Below are 15,524 nucleotides of genomic sequence, written 5' to 3'. Positions count from 1 at the left end.
AGAAAGCTATATATATTTAACTGTTTATAAGCATTAAAGATAAACTCCAGGCCGAATTTGTTTTTAACCCTTGCAGTGGGGCTACTCCCAGCACTTCAAGGGTTTAACTGCTTATTCTTGTATAGGGTCAAAAAAACAAAAAAAGTTATTCTTACCTAATCCTCAGAGCTTTCAACGCTTCCTCCAGCCTCTCTCCTCGTCTGCTCCAGCGATGGAAAGTCACTCGGCGCCATTTACACTGTAATGGACGTGATGACTCGAGGATTGCTAGACCGCTGCAGAGGAGAGGGAAAGACACTCCAAAGGCCATTCTAAGAGCCTGTCAGTTCTAAGGATCAGGTGAGTATAACTTTGTTTTTTTACCTTAGACAAAAACATGCAGTTAACCATTGCAGTACAGGGGTAGCCTCCACTGCAAGAGTTATTAAAATTTCTGCCTGGAGTTTTTAAAGTATTGCATGTTGGACTCTAGTGTTTCTAAAACTGACCACACAATCTAATTGTTCAGTCTTCATTAGATTTACCAACAAGTTTGTAGTGAAAGGGCTTGCCTGATTGGATACGAATTGATTGGACAGTTAGGTTGGTCTTTATATTACATCGTTTTTGATAGATCTAAAGTTGATTTGTACAGAGAATGTATGGTCAGATTGTAGTGTAAGAAGAGAGATCTTTTTTTGACAGTTTAATTTATATTATATTGCAGTTGAACGCATCATTTTTTTATGTTTGATTTATAGTCTCCAGACAAGTCTTTACTTTTACTGAAGAAAAGTCAGATCCCAGTAGAGGATAACAAAGGGCGACCCAAAGGGAAAGCAACCCTTCCTGCCAGTCAGGAGGTAAGAGAGGATCAAACTGTAAAACTGACACAATTATCCTAGCATTGTTGAATGATATGTCGAGGTGTGTTAGTAACATTGTAATATATAAAATATTTCACACTTGCTAAAAGATCTTTCAAAAGTCTTTCTGAAGAATTGACTTTGTGCATGGGTTATGATGTGACTAGGCAATGGCACGCTTTTTGTATTGCCAAGGCTTATGCTGACAATTTTGATGCCTTTCAACCACTAACATTTCCTGCTATCAGGGGACAAAGCGATGGAAAATCATTGAAAATGCCGCTTTGAGCAGCGTGGAGGTGGTTTCAAACGATTTCATCCCCATTTGGGATCATGCTGGCAAGACACCGCCAGATTCCTCTCATCCAGCCCAGTTGGCTGAACAAGAGAAATCACCCGATTTTCTTCATCTATTGGCTTGGCTCTACTGGCTTTTGTATTCAGACAACCAGTGCCAGCCAGAATACCTGAAGAGTGATTGCAGCTGATAATTTTCTACCTAACTATGATTTTTTTCAATTGGTGTGTTGAGCCGGATGGTGCTGACAAGGAAATCCACAATTAGAATTTCAGCTGATTCCCATGAATGGGCAGCTTAGCTGTAAGCTGATTTACATGTGGAACGTCTAAGGTAGGCTTTAAAAAAAATTATATATATATATTAATTATTTTTTGCACACACGTTTCCTTTGACTGACCTATATATCAGCAAACTGTTAGTTTGGATTTTTTGCAATGGAAGATGCAGCTGTACTTCACAAAAATAAATACCTATTAAAACAAGTTGTCTGTGCCCTTTTTGATTCCTTAATTGGCCCACCAGTGCTAGATATGTGGTGTAGTACAATTTTTAAGGACTTTCCATAGAGAAACAGTGGCAATAGGAAACAGTTGTACATGCATAATGACACCCTGCTAAAATGAATTATTGCTCATAGCTCTATGAGCTGCATTCATACTGATACTAATGACCCAGGCAAAGCAGATTTGTTACTCTAAACCTGGCTATACACTGCTCGGTCCTGCTGAATCGGCAACATTTCAAGCTGGGGGTGAGACTGTTGGTATCATTCCCTTCCCATTTTTCAATTAGAGCTGGGCCAAAAATTGGCAGCCAAACAGTAACTAAAGCCAATCAGCTCAACATATAAACCGCATGCAAGCAGAGCAAGTACATTCAGAACAAGCACTGATATGCTTTTAAAGAACACAACAATGTGTGAAAATGAAAGGTAGCACATACCTCAATGTGTGTTAAAGATATAAAGGTAGGTCACCAGCACTCCAAAATGCAAAGAAAATGTTGTTTGTTGCATGCACATCACATAGGTCAAAAGAGCGCTTTCACCAACTAATGTGTTTTTAAACACAAAAGAAAGTGAAAAAAAAGAACCTGATGTTGACTTCTGGACACACTATTAACAGTGATGTATATGTTTTTGGGGAAAGTCATTTGAACTGACCCCAATCTGTTTCATGGTTGGTGGACGAGCCAAATATACCACCATCTGACCTGATGATTTTATCTACTGCAATGCAGCAAGATGTTCTGATTTGGACATGAGTGAATGTGGTTAAGGATACAAAACCAGGCAACTGCCCAAATGCCAAATGATAAGATGTCATGTGACTAGGAATTTGTAGTCTTCTTTTTTTTTCCATGTTTTTAGATAAACATATTAAAAGAGATTTAGGTTGGTTATAATTTATCAATATGTGTTATTGTTGCTTCTAACAGTGCACATTCGAGTCTGCCAATTCACTGAAAACAATACCCTCCCTGCGTGGCTGATCTATTATCTCATATTTATTTTTTAAGCAGTTAGCACTGAGCCGCATACAGATCTCTCTAGTGACTAATTTGCAAATTACAATTGATGGGATAATTGAAAAAAAGAAGAGCTTGTAAAAATGCCTATCTAGAACAAGTTTACGTTTGCATATCAATGTCAAGAGTCTCTGGGCAGCTCAGAGGTGATAACTGAATGTTCTGACCAGTTATACTCTGAGCAAGCTGCTGCTTTGCTATTTGAATTAAACTACAGGTACACTTTAACAATAACTGCAAATAGCTGATTTAAACTTCATGAACTGACACAGAGTATCATTTTTTATTATTACTACCAGACTGTCAGCTATTCTGTATTGGCCAATGTGCCTGTTTTGTATGCAGTGATCTAAAAGTGTGCTAAAAACCTTGAGGCTTATTGACTAATATTAGTGGGTTGTCTCTGCTACAAAACTTCCTTTTAATGCTTGATATTATTTACAATGTATCTAATGTAGTGCTTTTATTAATGAGAACTTTTACTCATATCTTTGAAGTGACAACAAAGACACCTTCAGAAATGTTTAGTAATGACAATCTACAAACACACACTTCTTGATAAGTGCAGGCTTTGCATACCTTGTGTTCCTTCATTTTTTACTAAGGGCAGATGACTAGATCTCCCTTTACTTCCAGGAATTCTGGCACATGTGACTAGGACTTGTGACTATGCACATCATCTCGGAGGAAAATGCTTTTACTTTTTTAACATATCTACAACATGGCACATATTTGCATCATGCTTTCACACATACTTTAAATATTGATGTGTAACTATGTAACTATGTAATTGATACATCAAAGACCAATATTAAAGTGCAGCCAAAGCCAAAACTTTTTTTTTCTGTTTTGTTGGGAGTGGAGAGGGATTAGAACTCCTGTCAGATATTTATTGCTGTCTGTGTCCCCGTAAAGAAGATTCATTCTCTCTATTTGTCCAGGTGACCATTATCAGTGAAAGAAAATCCTGAATTTTGGGTTGTCATCAGAACAGGAATAGATGGGAAATCTTTTAATGGGGACATCAGTCCTGGAGACCCTGACTGACCACCAGAAATGTAATTTCTGTTGTGGCTAGTGCACAGGAAGTGAAGGGAAATCTCCCCAATGGGACACAGATGGCAAAAAAAGCTGACTGATTAAAACCCTCCCCTACTCTATCCAAAACTAGAAAAAAAATGTGGCTTCAGTTCTCTTAAGAGAACTGACCATAGACATCCAGTCTGTTTGACTTAAAGTGTATTTCCACATTGTTTGTTATGTGTTCCTATTCACACCGCAAACCTAAAAACAATAAAAATATTTCCTACCTTTTCAGATCTCACTGTGTAGCAGGCCATTGTAAAGAGTACAAGATTACCTGTACACTTTCAAACTGACAGGAAACTCTGGCTGCTCCCATATAAAGACAGACTGTGGTTCCCCTCTTTAACATACCATGCTTCTAGATCTTTATCCCTTTTGTTAGAACAGAAAGTGTTCAAATCTAGGTTACAACCAATAATTAGATTTGCCAGCACAGTATAAACGGGGCTAATTATCATAAACAGTAACCTGTCCAGCGCATCTTGCCTTCCAGAGGAAAATTTTACAAAAATGATTTCAGAAATAAGCGAGTACAATGAAAGCAGCAATTTTTGTTGTTGTTTTGCTATGTGAATGGGAGCATGTAAGAAATATAAAATAGCTGTTAAAGTGGAAATACTGGAGGCAGTTGGCGGAAGATGGGCTATGACAGCAGAGACGGCTAATCCTAGGCAGTAAGTGACATATGGTGGCATCATGGAATTGAGGCTTAGATATGGTATCGTCAATTTTGAATATAATAATATATAAGGATTGATCTGTGATTTCTCATCTGTAGGCTTGTCCGGCACCAGCATTTATAAAGGACAGACTACAACTCTATGATGCCTTAAAACGGGAACATGACGCCTTGCTTAAAGAGCGGATGGCAAACCAGACCAAAGCCATAAAGATAATCTTGCCTGATGGGAAAGTGATTGATGGGGAATCCTGGAGGACAACACCATATAAAGTAGCTGCTGGAATCAGGTAAGACTGGCGCAAAATATTAGTCATACATTAATACCATTAACCACAATTTTGTTTTTTTTAAACCTCAGCACAAACATACTTGATGCATTTTCTGGGGCACCTTGTGGTGTTCAGCAACACACACTTGCTGTAAAGTGCAATGGGGTGCCATTCAAACATTGTCTCAAAGTATCACCCTAACCTTCCCCTCCGCTCTTCCAAAGACCTCTTGCTCTCTAGCTCCCTTGTCAACTCATCCCATGCTCACCTCCAGGACTTCACTAGAGTCTCTCCCATCCTCTGGAAATCTTTACCCTAACCTGTCCATCTATCTCCTACTCTGACTGCCTCATCTCTTCAGGGAAGCTTATTCCATCTCAAACTAACCACTGAACCATCACATTCTCCAACAATTCACCCCTATACAGCTACCTTCTCATGTATCACTTGCTCCTCCCTTTTAGATTGCAAGCCCTCAGGGGCAGGGCCCTCCTTTTGCATCTTGTCTTGAATTGTATTGTAATGGCTTCCTTATATTGTAAAGGGCTGCAAAAACTGTTGACGCTATATAAATCGTGTATTATAATAATACTAATACTAATAATGCACCAGTGTACCTAGCATGCACAGGGACCATGCCTTTGGCACAACGCTAGGGTGTTAACTGACACTTAGAGGATAGCTAAGTTAAGGGTGGTTGGGGTACAGTTAGGCTTAGGGGTTAGAGATTTAAGTTTAAGGGGCTTATTTATAAAGTAGTGAATGTGGCTTTCACCAAACATTTGCAGGTCCTGAATCAATCACTGTCATTTAAAACACTCGCACCAGCAGGATTCACCTGAAGTGAATGTTTGGTGACTGTCAGATTAACTGCTTTAAAAATATGTCCCTAAATTTTAGGTCAAGGTTTTAGATTATGGGGAGAGATTAGGTTTAGTGTTAGGGTTAATTTATGCATTAAGATTAGGTTCAGTATTAGGGGGTTACTTTTAAGGCTCAGTATAAGGGTCAAGCATTTACTGGGTTATTTTACGGGCTTGGTTAGGGATCATGTTTTATTGTTAGGGGGTAGGGTTGGGGGTATTCATAAGATAGGTGTAATGGTGATGATAAGTGTTAGTCACAGGTGATAGTTTAGGGGGAATAGGTGCAGTTGTTTTCAGTGTCTAAAGGTCTGAGCCTAAGGCTTTATTCACACTTCATGTTAAGGTGCGATTTGGTATTCCTGCGTCAGCAACTTGCGTATTTCAGCAGCAGGAATCCCAAATCTGCTATATACAAGTGGCAGCTGTCACCCGTTCAAGTTAGTGAATGGGTGACAGCTGCTGCATTTGAAAGCACCAGAACGCTGGAAAACCGCATGTAATGGTATGTGATACGATTTACATTTAGTTAGGAATCGATCACTATCCCTGAACACATCGATTGTGCATCCAAGGATAGTGATTGATTCCTAACCGCATGTAATTGTATCACATATGACTGCAAGTGGCATGCCAGCGTTCTGCCGCTTTCAAATGCAGTCACTGCCACCCGATCACTAAATTGAACAGATGACAGCTGTCACTTGTAAATAGCAGATTTGGGATTCCTGCTGCAGGCAATTACAAGTTTCTGTTGTAGGAATCCCTAAACGCACCTACATTGTAGGTGTGAATGAGAGCTTAATGCCCATGCCAAATTCTGAGTGCTTAAATGTAAAATAGCGCAGTGAAACTATGGACTTCCAGTATGCTGTTACTAGATTCTTATAAGTAAAGAGTTGAATTCTGGACCATGGGTTCCTAAGTGTTTGTGAAATTTTTATACATAAAAATAAAACTGCCCAACAAAAAACTGCTATGGCTCTTTTTGGTTTCCACCGTGGAAAACATGTTTGTCATTTTTTTTCTCCTTGCATAGCCATGGTTTGGCAGAAAACACCATAATAGCCAAAGTGAATAATGAACTGTGGGACCTCGATCGTCCACTTGAGGGAGACTGCACTTTCGAACTGCTGACATTCGACAATGAAGAAGCTCAAGCTGTAAGTGAAATAGCCTTGGGAAATCATTATACCTTATACATCAACTGGGTTTATCAATTGTTATCAAACATAATGTGCATGCTGCACCGTTTATAGAATTGCCCTGAGGTTGTCCAGTCAAGCTTGCGGCTTTCTCCCTAGGGTGCAGAGAAATGACAGCAACCAAGGTGACACTGGACTCTTTGCTTCCAGAGTTACTATAACAATGCTAATATTAACTGAGGCTATGCATCTCATATTCTATGCCCCTGTTGGGGCGGCACACTTAATATGGATGTAAAGTGCACTAGCTTGTTGCAAGCAATCCAAATTCAGTTTACAATAGTGAGATAAGTAGAAGGTTGTTGGTATGGGCTACTGCCTGCTATACCTTGTGTAAAATCATACATGTGAATGTGTCATATGTATACATGCATCTCCCCCTCAATGTATTATAAATGACAGGGATTTTTACAGAGAATACATGCTAGATTGTCTCTGCCATTTTAGCACATTTTCAAAATGATTTTATTGATTTAAGTGACGGATAGCATTTGCTTTACTTCTAAACATCGACGTACTCCTGTGCGCCAAGCAACATTTTTTACTTTCTCCAAATTGGGCAATGTTACAGGCAGTGTGCCAAGGTGTTCACATAATCTCTAAGGTATCTGACCTTTTGAATAGGCTGCCTAAATGTCCCACCATAGTGAAGCAGCTCAAAGTCTAATGGCGTTGTACATTGGAGAATGAGAATAACCATAGGACAATAGATCAATATACAGTGTGTGTGTGTGTGTGTGTGTGTGTGTGTTTATCGGAAGGAAGACAGAAAGGTAAACACAAGAGAACCTAAACAAATGAGTCCACATTTACCTACCCCTTAAAATAATACAACCATTTAGGTTACTCGAAACATAGAACCCTGACACCGCAGGTACTGTATATCCCATCCAGTGGGTTTGCCACCACAGGGATAAAATTTACCCGGGAGAGCATGAAGCAAGGGTGGGGTAACTTTTTTTCTGGGGAGGGCCAAAAATGAAAAATAAATAAGACTAACTCCTGAAGGTGACCTGAGTGAAGACTGAAAAATAACATTGTGTGAGTGAAGGAGGGGGAATTGATACTCTTGTGAATGGTGGTCCTAATCCAGAATGGGGGTGGAGCAAACCCATTGGTATGCTGAAATGAAGTGAGCTAGGAAATATATATAATATGTATGTGTGTGCGTGTATATTATCTTTTTTAGCATAAGCATTTGAACATCCAACCATCAGATGGTGGAGCTTCAGGATTTCCAGTTTTTCCTTAATTGTGTTGTAAAATAAAAGCTTGTTTTACAGAGCTCTGTAGCCGAACTTGAAATGGACTCTTTCCCTTACTCTCACTACCTCGTTATGGAAGTTTTTTTTTTGTTTTTTTTTAAATAGAGTGAGCCTGAAAGGAAGCAGCATTACTCTACTTTCTCACTAGAACACGTATGTGTATTCAACCTTTGTTAAGCTAAGATTGTATACTGTAACAAGGACACTCCACTGTAGACCGGAGGTGCAAGTACAATGCAGTTTATTTGCTTTCAAAACGATAGATAACACGAAATCCAACATAAATAGCTTGCTGTAGCATAACAGATAGGGGCTCACCAATCCTCGAGTTGTCACGTACACTCAAGGTGTCCCAGTCTTTTAACAAGTCTCTCTCGCAGCACTGCTGCTCCGGCCTCAATCTTCAGGGCCACTGTCTGGTTCCTCCAGACAACAGCAATAACATGCCAATCCTCTCAATATGGTTCACAAACCCGCAGCTCCCTGCTGCCCTGGCCTCCACACTGACTCCGGGGTGGAGCTCTCCTGACTCACAGGTGGGGGCCTGAACACATCCCAGCACACTCTTCAAGAGGGATGTACACAGGTGCACAATCAGGTGCTGGTCACCACCAAAGCATGGACCCAGGAATGGAGATTTCTTCCCACCCAGAGCTCTAAGAAATCTCCTGGCTCCAGGATCCCAACCTTGATCCAGAAAACCCAGAAAGAACTGAAAAGGCAGTTCTCTCCTGGTACCAGTAATGTCTTCCTGGAGCCACTCAGCCCCTCTGGCTGAGAACCCTGGGTGACTTTGAGGCCACCTAACACCGTGGTATTGCCTCACAATGCCACAATACATATAGTAAAAATATGTAAAACATCAGTTTAAAAAGGTTAAAAAATAACATTGTCTCAAAACTATTATAGCTTTTATATAACTACTATAACTGACTTCCACCTATCAGTGTATCAGTGCATCCTAAAGAAAAATAGTCTATGCAATTTCATTAACTGATTTCCAATTTTGATTGTATTGTAATAACTTTTGTAGCCTGTAAGTCTTTTTCTGAAAAATCTGTTCATAAGGAGAAGGCCGTTGTAATGCTTGAGAACTTTCTCTTTGTAGGTCTACTGGCACTCCAGTGCCCACATTCTTGGAGAGACCATGGAGGGTTACTATGGAGGCTGTCTGTGCTACGGGCCACCCATTGAAAATGGCTTTTATTATGATATGTTCTTAGAAGACAGGTACTTTAGTTCTGCATTTAGGACCTCGGGGCCTTGAAGAGTCGCATTCATTTAAATGCCATTATTTTATTGAGTGTTTAAAGGTTTCTCAATATAAATAAGTATCCATAAAATACAAAGTAATCTTTTATTAACAATATTCAATGCATCCTACAATATTTTATTTGTGCAGATCCTAGTTTTACATTAGACATGTACAAAATACCATTAGTCTTGATATATAGATATATATACACTCACACACACAGACATATTTATATTGTCTGTATCAGCTAAAGGTTATTTGCTTGGTATGTAAATGTCGGATGGCTTAAGACTAGGCACTTGAACATAACACGTGGCATGAATATATGATGCAGTTCAGTGCCTGATTCATCATCACATCATTCAGACACCAGTAGAAACTTTTTCATGATCACTGCATTTACTAGCAGATGTAATCCTAACACCGTTGGCCTTCCAGGATCAACTTTTAGAATGTATATCCACAGCATGTTAAAGTCATTTCACTTATACACAGTACAAAGTCTTAACAGCAGTGTCACCTTATAAAATCTATTTGCCACCATTTGTCCTTGTCACCAAGACTTGTTAAGCCCTCTTAAAACTTCACTCCAGCCAAGTTTCAGATAAGATTCCAAATGTTTGTGAGGTATTTTTTTCTGTCTGTGACTACATTAAAGAGATTCTCCCTCTCTTCGTCCATATCACACATATACAAGCAATGGGTTGCATAGTTTGTCACCAGGACAGGAAGGCAGGACAGCAATATAAACATTGTCAGAAGTTCCAAACTTCCCCAATCTACTAAAATGTTTGTTTTGGTCATGTCTCAGTTGGGGAAATTTATTATCCCCTCCTGCCCTGAAAGAAGGCAAGGGGAAATCTCCCAAATAATGGCACAGACGGCCTAGATGATGGCTCTAGCCATTCTTCATGCTATCTAAATGAAATAAAGCTTTGTCTAGAGTTGGGCAGATGCATAGAATATTTATATATCTGCACAAAGAGTAACTTAGTAAAATGTGTAATGTGTATAGCATACAAATAGTTTTGGACAGATATTAAGACAAGGCTAAGCAGCCCACTGCAATACAAATACGTTCTTGGTTTCACCAGCACTTCTGCCAAATTCTAGGATTGTCTTTTAGGCCTGGGTTGTTTTATCAGATAACTGGCCAGTGTATAGGCATTTTGATAGTAGATGTTGGTTACTCTTCACATGCTTTCATATGCTTTTAGATCCACGCAGCAAAGGTGATAACCAGCCTTGCTGACTGATAGTGAGGTGTGGGAGTAGGGCAGAAGTGCTTGCTTCCTAACTAAAGTATATGCTTAATGAAGTGCACCGAGATTTGGGGCTCCAGAGTGCACTGGACAAGATATGAAGATATATGTAAAAGCTTAGATGAACATTTTATAATGAAGGCTACTAAAAGTACATTTGAAAACAATGCAACACTGCTTTAAATGATTGCTTGTAGCAATGATTGCTTGCTGTAAAATGTATGCTGTCATCTTTCTAGAGGGGTCTCCAGCAATGAGTTTCCTGTCTTGGAGAACATGTGTAAAGCCATCATCAAGGAGAAACAACCCTTTGAGAGGTTGGAAGTCAGCAAAGAGCTACTATTAGAAATGTTCAAGGTAATGAAGGCAGAATGTTAATGTACAGATTGCTCCACTGATCTCCGTCACAATTGCTTTTAACAGATGTGAAAATAGCATTGGCCTTTTCATAACCCTCATTACCATTTGAGTATCGTGTCCTAGCTTAGAATCTTTAAACCCAAATCACAGGTGTCTCACCTTATAGCAGTTTAATGGACATTGGGGGTGATTCCATATGGCATTTGTGACACTTTTCTGGTGTTAATGCTGTCTACCAATGTCATGTGCCAAAGTCAGAAAAATAGTGTGACAGTTCTAATCCTATTTCTGACTGGTGCAACAAATTCAGGTAGTTCTTAACAGTGACACTTTTACATTATGTTGCAATGGCTGCAACGAATTTATAAAGACATATATAACCAGTTTCCTTATTTCCAAAAAGATAAGACGCATGTCATTTTGGACTAATTTATGCCGGGAGTGAGGAGTTTGTACCCCCTCATTGTTGGCTGCTAGGCCACTGGTGGTAGCATCCCAGCAACCTATTAGCAAACGTCATTGGTTGCTAGGATACCAGTGGACACCATCATCCTAGCAACCAATTAAGCTAGGCCACTCGGTGTCCTTAAGATCTTAAGACCTGTGCAAAAGGCAGGAGTTGTGACAAATGTATTCATGAATTTGTCACATTCGCCAACGTTTGTCATATGTGGCACAGAAACTCTTCTGAAGAGTGTCTGCTTCAATATTTATAAATTCCAGAGATGGTGTTTTAAATCAATAACTGCTAATGTTCTACTGCTTTTATACTTATACTATATTTAATTGCGTTTCCTAATATGTGTTTTTCCCCGTAGTATAACAAGTTCAAGTGCCGCATTTTGAATGAAAAGGTTGACACACCAACAACAACCGTGTACAGGTGATCGGATATTGAGCTTTGTCCACTGAAATCACACTGAAAAAATGCAGGAATGTATTTGTGTTTAACACCCGTGTGTTGTGACCTGTTTTTGAAAGACTTAGTTTGCTTTCAATGGTACTTGTCAATGGTGAAACTGAAATATGAGCTGAGCATTCCTAGCTATGACATGGTGCACTATGGAGTCATAATTCTCCTGCTGCAACAGGAAGAGATTCATTTTTGCCTGATGCATTTTATGTAATATAAAATTAAAATCCAGTGGGGAAAGGAAAAACCCCTCAGTAGCAAAGGTGGAGCATGGTGCTGGTAACTCAGCAGTAAGGCATTTTATCTAAAGAGATAAAAGAAGCTGATCTATGATTTACCCTGCCAACATTATCGCGTAAACTAACACATCTGTTTTGTGTGGACTGACCCTTTTAATTGCATATTGTTTAAAACGCATATAAGCATGCTGTTTGAATTATTACTTGCTTTCTAGTATGTGTCACTATGTGGCCAAAAACCTGTGGGCACCGCTCCAAATTATTGAATTCAGGTGCTCAAAGCCAGGTCCATAAATGCATGGTTTGATGAGAAGGAACTTAGGTGGCCTGCATAGAGCCCTAACCTCAACCCTGCTGACTACCTTTTGGGCTGAATTGGAATGCCGATTGTCAGCCAGGTCTACTCACCCAATATCAGTACCTCACCTCTCAGACGCTCTTTTGGCTAAATGGTCATAAATTTTTAATGTCCAACAACCTTGTATAGGTGATGGCCAGGTGTCCACAAACGTTTGACCATAATAGTGTAAAATATCAGCTCATGTACTACAGTGACAGCTTCAATAACTTGTATACATTAATGAATGACTTCATTCATTTATTCACTAGAAAATATAACCAAATATTTATATTATCCCATCCAGGTGTGGTCCACTAATTGATCTGTGCAGAGGGCCACATGTGAGGCACACAGGGAAGATTAAAGCCCTGAAATTATACAAGGTAATTGACCTGCAGGGATAACTACTCCCATGTCATTTGGCAGTGCCAACGTTTATCTTTTCCAAATGAGGTCATGGGACCCCCTACCTTCTACTTTATATGACAGCGTTGTGCTAACAGCATCTTCTATACACGTTAGATTGTAAGGTCCTTTTGGGGCAGGAAGTGATGTGATCATCAGTGTCATCTATAAAAGCAGATTCCTGGCACTATGTAAATACACAAAAAATCAATATTTCTCTATTAAAGTAGAACTTCAAACCAAAACGTTTTTCTAGTTTTGGATAGGTTTTTGTTGCTGTGTGTGTTCCCATTGGGGAGGCCCTCCATCACTGTGACCATTTTTACAGGGTTAAAAAGCATGAGGAAATACAAAATGTTTGTCCCTGTGTACATTTTGGGAGAAACCATTTACACACCCCCAGGGAACAAAATTACATTTTTTTCAATAGATTTTTGCAAAGGAGTTGGTCCCAAATTTCTCATCCGAACAGTGGCCGTATCCATTCTGCAGCACTTACTGTTTGGTGGGTGTGTCGCTGTCAGAATACAATAGCCTGGCGGGGGATTTCCCCTGTTTAGTGTGGATTGGGGAATCAAGAATCTTTTTTTTATTTAGCCCTGCAAAAAAATCAACTAGTTTATGGCCAGCTGTAGAGTGTGCTTAGCAAACTGGAGTTATTTATGAATAGAATATTGTGCAAATCAACCGACAAATTCTACTAAAGTGGGGATAAAGATTAAATGGATATTGTTTACGTATAATACCCCCTTAACCAAACAAAACCTGTACTATTTGTCATTTATCCATGTCACAACATATTGAAGAATGATTCCCCAGTGATAGAGACAGGCTATCGTATCACCTCACTGGCACTAGAATTGCACTTTTCTGGTCTACAAAGCAGTGGCAGTAATGTTGGTGTTCCTTCTGTAAAGAGTGATTCATGTTTCAGAATTCTTCTACATATTGGGAAGGAAAGGCTGACATGGAAACTCTGCAGAGAATATATGGAATATCATTTCCTGATAATAAGCTGATGAAACAATGGGAGCAGTTCCAGGAAGAGGCCAAGAACAGAGACCACAGAAAGATTGGGAAGGTTTGTACTGCATTTCTTCTCAAATAAAAAAAAAACAACTAACACTGGTATTAAATGTACAGATTGTATTGATCAGTAGAATAGAGAGCAAAAATAATTGATACAAATTTGCTTATTGTAAGCTAAGGTATTGGACTGTAATGTGAATAGTTCACCATAGCATTGCGTCAATCGCACCATACCATGTGGTTATTGCACAGAGCACCGAGTGTGTGTTACCTTGCGCTAAGTACGTTGTGCTGCCATTTATTTGAATGGAAATGCGCCTAGTGAAAGGTAACGCATGCTAGGTGCACTATGCAATATCATGTGTTAATCGGACGGTATCATATGATTAATGCAATGCAGTGGTGTGAATGGGCCCCTTAAAATACTAGTCTATCTTTTATTTGGATAATTTCTAAGTCACTTAACCAGAACCTGTATGCAGATTGGAGTCCTAAAAGCAGGAACCCTGATCTGCCGACTTGTTTCAACTCTTAAAATTATTGTAGCCATTGGATCACTGTGACAGCCAGACAGTAATATAAAGTTAAACGCATAGCACATAAATGAAGAGAAGAGGCTTATATAAGAGACTTTCACTAAAGTTATTTTTACTTTGAATGGACTTGTCTATATACAGTATCTCACAGAAGTGAGTACACCCCTCACATTTTTGTAAATATTTTATTATATCATTTCATGTGACGACACAGAAGAAATGACACTTTGCTACAATGTAAAGTAGTGAGTGTACAGCTTGTATATCAGTGTACATTTGCTGTCCCCTCAAAATAACTCAACACACAGCCATTAATGTCTAAACCGCTGGCAACAAAAGTGAGTACACCCCTAAGTGAAAATGTCCAAATTGGGCCCAATTAGCCATTTTCCCTCCCCGGTGTCATGGGACTCTGTAATCCCAGTTTTTTTTGCTAAAATTAGGTACCTCGGCTTATATTCGGGACGGCTTATACTCGAGTATATACGGTATGTGTATAAATACATTTGTTTTTGCACTCTACTGAGTTATAACTGATTATAAGAACGTATCTATTTAATATATACTGTGTAGGGTGGTATGAAGGTATAAGTGCTGCAGATTTTGTTATTTGATTTGATGACAACCAGACAACCTGTATTTCCATAAATGAGCTCAGTAATGTCAGCTGCCGTATTTCCTTCTCGATGGATTACTTTTTTTGTTTTCTTTAAATAATCTTTTGGTGTGTTTTGTATTCTAGGACCAGGAACTCTTCTTTTTCCATGATTTAAGTCCAGGTAGCTGTTTTTTCCTGCCTCACGGAGCTCATATATATAACACTTTAATTGAATTTATCAGGGTGAGTACACTAATTCTGTCTTGATGAATTACCGTATATACTCGAGTATAAGCCGAGATTTTCAGCCCATTTTTTTGGGTGAAAAGTGCCCCCCTCGGCTTATACTCGAGTCAGCGCCAGCGCGTCTTCTTACTTACCTCGCCGAGCGTCGCGTCACTGCTGCTCGGTGTGCGGCGCTCCGAGCGGGGTCATCTGGCAGTCTCCGGGTCCTAATTTAGGTGGCCGGAGACTGCCAGATGACCCCGCTCGGAGCGCCGCACACCGAGCAGCAGTGACGCGACGCTCGGCGAGGTAAGTAAGA

At 39.6% G+C, this 15,524-nt stretch overlaps 1 protein-coding gene across 1 annotated transcript in view; it reads left to right on the top strand.

Annotated features, from left to right (window-relative positions):
* Positions 1-15,524, top strand: part of LOC108790270 (probable threonine--tRNA ligase 2, cytoplasmic) — a 41,838-nt gene that overhangs the window by 16,308 nt on the left and 10,006 nt on the right. The window contains exons 7-15 of the mRNA XM_018560493.1: positions 741-842; positions 4,538-4,728; positions 6,613-6,736; positions 9,152-9,273; positions 10,800-10,917; positions 11,739-11,803; positions 12,717-12,795; positions 13,752-13,898; positions 15,125-15,223. Of these exons, the coding sequence (XP_018415995.1) occupies positions 741-842; positions 4,538-4,728; positions 6,613-6,736; positions 9,152-9,273; positions 10,800-10,917; positions 11,739-11,803; positions 12,717-12,795; positions 13,752-13,898; positions 15,125-15,223 (1,047 nt within the window). The remainder of the gene's footprint in view (positions 1-740; positions 843-4,537; positions 4,729-6,612; positions 6,737-9,151; positions 9,274-10,799; positions 10,918-11,738; positions 11,804-12,716; positions 12,796-13,751; positions 13,899-15,124; positions 15,224-15,524) is intronic.

The sequence above is a fragment of the Nanorana parkeri genome, unplaced genomic scaffold (assembly GCF_000935625.1).
Source record: "Nanorana parkeri isolate BGI_ZX_2015 unplaced genomic scaffold, ASM93562v1 scaffold459, whole genome shotgun sequence".
In the NCBI taxonomy this organism is placed as follows: Eukaryota; Metazoa; Chordata; class Amphibia; order Anura; family Dicroglossidae; genus Nanorana; species Nanorana parkeri.
This window is presented reverse-complemented; position numbering and strand designations above follow the sequence as displayed.